Source organism: Triticum dicoccoides, chromosome 7B (assembly GCF_002162155.2).
Source record: "Triticum dicoccoides isolate Atlit2015 ecotype Zavitan chromosome 7B, WEW_v2.0, whole genome shotgun sequence".
Lineage (NCBI taxonomy): Eukaryota > Viridiplantae > Streptophyta > Magnoliopsida > Poales > Poaceae > Triticum > Triticum dicoccoides.
Window position 1 is genome coordinate 589,901,597 of NC_041393.1, and position 4,010 is coordinate 589,905,606.

The 4,010-nt window shown below is 47.6% G+C and overlaps 1 protein-coding gene across 1 annotated transcript in view; it reads left to right on the top strand.

Annotated features, from left to right (window-relative positions):
* The first annotated feature begins 1,170 nt into the window (after nt 1–1,170).
* LOC119339157 (ethylene-responsive transcription factor 1-like) overlaps nt 1,171–4,010 on the top strand; it is a 5,361-nt gene continuing 2,521 nt past the window's right edge. The window contains exon 1 of the mRNA XM_037611303.1: nt 1,171–1,197. Coding sequence (XP_037467200.1) covers nt 1,171–1,197 — 27 coding nt within the window. The remainder of the gene's footprint in view (nt 1,198–4,010) is intronic.

Below are 4,010 nucleotides of genomic sequence, written 5' to 3' on the forward strand. Positions count from 1 at the left end.
TCATAAAGATGCCACATAATCACATCCAAAACACAGAAATACTAGTCCAAATCACATACTCATACACACATAGCACATATACTTGTCCAAATCACATAGGGTCTCACATAGTCATACACGGAAATATTAGTCCCCTCACATAGTCATACACACATAGTCATACACACATAGTGTCTCCATGTAGTTTCTTCTTCTTCCTCTCTTCTTCTTCTTATTCTTCTCCCTCCTCGCACCACCAAGGCTTCTCACCTTCCCCCTCCGTGTCCTCCACCCCCTTCATTGTTTCCATACCTACAAAAATGGCAATATAATAGTTAGTCACACAATACAAAATGACAACACAAGCATTGAGCCAAAAGAACAAGATCATAGTAAGACCCATACGGCAATGGTCCATTGAGCCAAGAGAACATTCCTCCACTACGGCCGCCGCCAAGGCCAAGATCACCACCACGGCCTCCACCAGCACCACGGCCTACACCACCACCACCGCGGCCTCTACCACCACCACCACGGCCTCTACCACCACCACCACCACGGCCTCTACCAGCACCACGGCCAAGACCATCACCACGACCTCTACCACCACCACGGCCAAGACCATCACCATGGCCAAGACCATCACCATGGCCAAGACCATCACCACGGCCTCTACCACCACCACGGCCAGAACCATCACCACGGCCAAGACCTTCACCACGGCCTCTACCACCACCACGACCTCTTCTAAGACCAAGTTGACTCCCTCTTTGTTGCCTAGTTCCTCATTGACTTGTTTGATTTGAGTGGTTTGGCACTCCACCACTTGTTTGACTTGGTTGGCTACCCCTTGGTTCACTTGGTTGGCTATCATTTGCTTGGCTTGTGCTTGAACCATTTTTCTTTGATCTCTTTCTTGGTTTGGGACAAGTTCTTGTGTTGTGTCCCCCATTACTGCAGCCCCCACAACGGGATTCATCACGAGGCTCTTGGAATTGGCCGGTGCCGTATTCTCCACCGCCACCACGGCCCCATCCGTCCATGTCACCTCTAAGACGCTTAGTCTTACGTCTTCCCCGGCTAACGACCTTCAATTCCGGGTCCGGCCATAGTTGAACTCCATGATACTCCGGCCATTGTGATTGGTCCAAGTATGGCTGGAACCGTGGAGTCCATGTCTTCTTTACCGTCATGATTGAGAACTCGGACTCCCTCATGGTTAGAGGGTGATTGACGTCCACATTCCTAACCCGGGATGCATTTAACAAGTGCGAGCATGGGAGATGAAGCAAAGATGGCCTCATGCAGCTGCAATCACACCGTGTTAGGGAGACCTTGAAAGCCCGGCCTCCGTGTTGGCGGCCATCATTTGTGGTTCCTCCGGGCTCTTTCACCTCATACTTCCACTCGTTGTCGTCATATAGAACAGCTTCTTCGGAGTCTGCCTTTCGTGATTGAAATTCCAACCATTCTTCAACCTTTGGTGGGAAATTGTACTTGTGCTTATCCTTGTTCTCACCAGCAATCTGCTTATCAGTCTCCATTGAGTGCTTCAAAAAGTATTCATTCATCTTGTCAAATGTGTATTGAACTATTGCCGTCACGGGTAATGCACGTACACCCTTGAGCACCTTATTGAAGCATTTTGCCATATTGCTTGTCATTTGACCGTACCTCCGGCCATCTTCATCGAAAGCACGTGCCCACATATTCCTTTCGGCAATGTTCTTATTGAGAAACTCCTGACCGCCGGGGTCAAGTTTCTTGTGTCTGAGCAATGCATTGAACAATGTGGAAAACCGCTTGTTGGTGAAAGCGAGACAACAATCCTAAAGATCATCGGCCAACTCCTTGATACCACATGCCCTATAGAAGTTTGCACAAAAGTGCCTCATGCACCATCGATGATGCAACTTTCTATGTCCGGGAATGTCAATCACCATCGCATTTAGAATTCCAGCATGGCGATCCGATATGACACAAATTTCCCTTTCAGCCGGTAATACCCTTGTTCTCAGTTGACGCAAGAACCACTCCCAGTTATCATTATTCTCCACCTCAACCAAAGCGAAAGCCAAAGGCAACACCCGGTTATTGGCATCACTTGCTATTGCAACCAATAAAGTGCCCTTGTATTGTCCGGTCAAGAACGTGCCATCAATGGCGATGACGGGCCGACAATGCTCAAAAGCCCTCACGCATTGCTCAAAGGCCCAAAATGCACGGCCAAATACTCGGACGGTCCTCCCGTTGTGAATCAAAGTTTGGTGCCCATGAGGCTCAACCACGTGAACCATGCCTGGGTTTGTGGCGGCCATAGCTAACAACAACCTAGGGAGTCGGTTGTATGCTTCCTCCCAATTGCCATACAACATCTTGAATGCGGCTTGCTTCGCCTTCCATGCCTTGCCGTACTTCACCTTGTAATGAAAGATGGCTCTCACAAGGTCAATGACACTCTTGATGCTCATTATTGGAAGTGTGGATATTTGGTTGGACAGCCTGTAAGCAATGAACTCGTACGTGAGTTGTCTGTGTTGTTGGTGCACAAGCTTGCCATCCGCATTCTTGTGCCGGCACATGTGAGTTGGTAGACAACTCACTATGCGCCAAGTGGGACCTCCTTTCCATGGCCTTGCACGCACAATCCATGGACATGTTGGCACTTCACATTTGACCGTGTAACGCACATTAACATCTGAGTTGGCCACTTTATGTGGACGATAATGTGTAACCGAGTAGTTGTCGAGCCACATCTTCAATTCCAAGAAGGATTGAAACTCACAACCGGGATATATCCCGTTCTTGCCGTCTTCCAAATCACGGTGAGAACTTGGCCTAGCTCCAAGAGATATGCATTTGCCACCATCCACAATGGCTTCATCCGCGAGACTAAGATCCTTGAACAATGGTGTCTTGTGATCCCGCCCGAATACCTTCTTGAATGCTTCGGCCTCCTTTGGCGTGAACCCCTCCTCATCAACTTCTTCATCGGGACCATCGTCATCCGAGTCCGATGCATATGCACGGGAAAAAGGGATGGATTGGTCCATTGTCTCTTGCACATGATATTGGTCGAGATCACCCACATTGTTGTCATGGAGGTCAACTTCGTTGTCATCCTCCTCGTACTCATCATTCTCCTCTTCAAAACCTTCATTTTGGTTGTTTGGAGTCGGTCTCAATGTTGGCCAATCTTGTTGCGTGAATTGAGGTTCACTCATTTGATCTTGGTTCATGGGTGGGGGAGTGCTAGCAACCAACGGGGAGGGGTTCCAGTTCAAGTCTAAATTCAAAGTAGACTCAACCTTCTTGGAGACAAATAACTCAAGAGCCTTGTCTAGAGATTCGGCAACCGTCTCCTTGTATGCAACCCAACGTTGCTCGGAGTTCACACGCATTGTCTTCCAACGGATGTGCATTCCAAAACCAACATTATGCCTTCCCTCGAACTCAACAACGTCACTTGGGTCCATCCAATTCAAATCTTTCCTCACTTGTTCCAAAAGCTCCGCATAGCTAGGACTACTCTCAAACACCATGTCAAGCTCATTCGGGTCCGTCTCAACATTGCCTTTCAAAAAGGCCTCTCTATCCACATGATGAACATAAACACATGTTCTCCCCATCCCTACAATAATCAAAAACACACATATATCAAGTAAATACTTAAGAAAAATATTTGCACACATATGCCCTAACATATAAAACAACCATAACCATAGCATAACCCTAACACCAACATCAAACACACATAACCCTAACCCTAGCATACTATGGAAGCTTAACCAACCCAAGTTAGCAAAGAAACATAACATCATTCAACACAAATTTGCAAATCCAAGTCAAAACTAGGGTTTCCCCCAAACTAGCAAGATTTGAGCAAATGTGACAATTCCTATGGATGAAAACGAGGGGATGGGAGGAGATTACCTTAAGCGAGGGGTTGGCTTCGAAATCCACGGTCAAATACTCCGGATTTGCAAGATTTGAGAAGGATTTGAGAGGGGGGAGAGGGGAAGAGAGGAGGG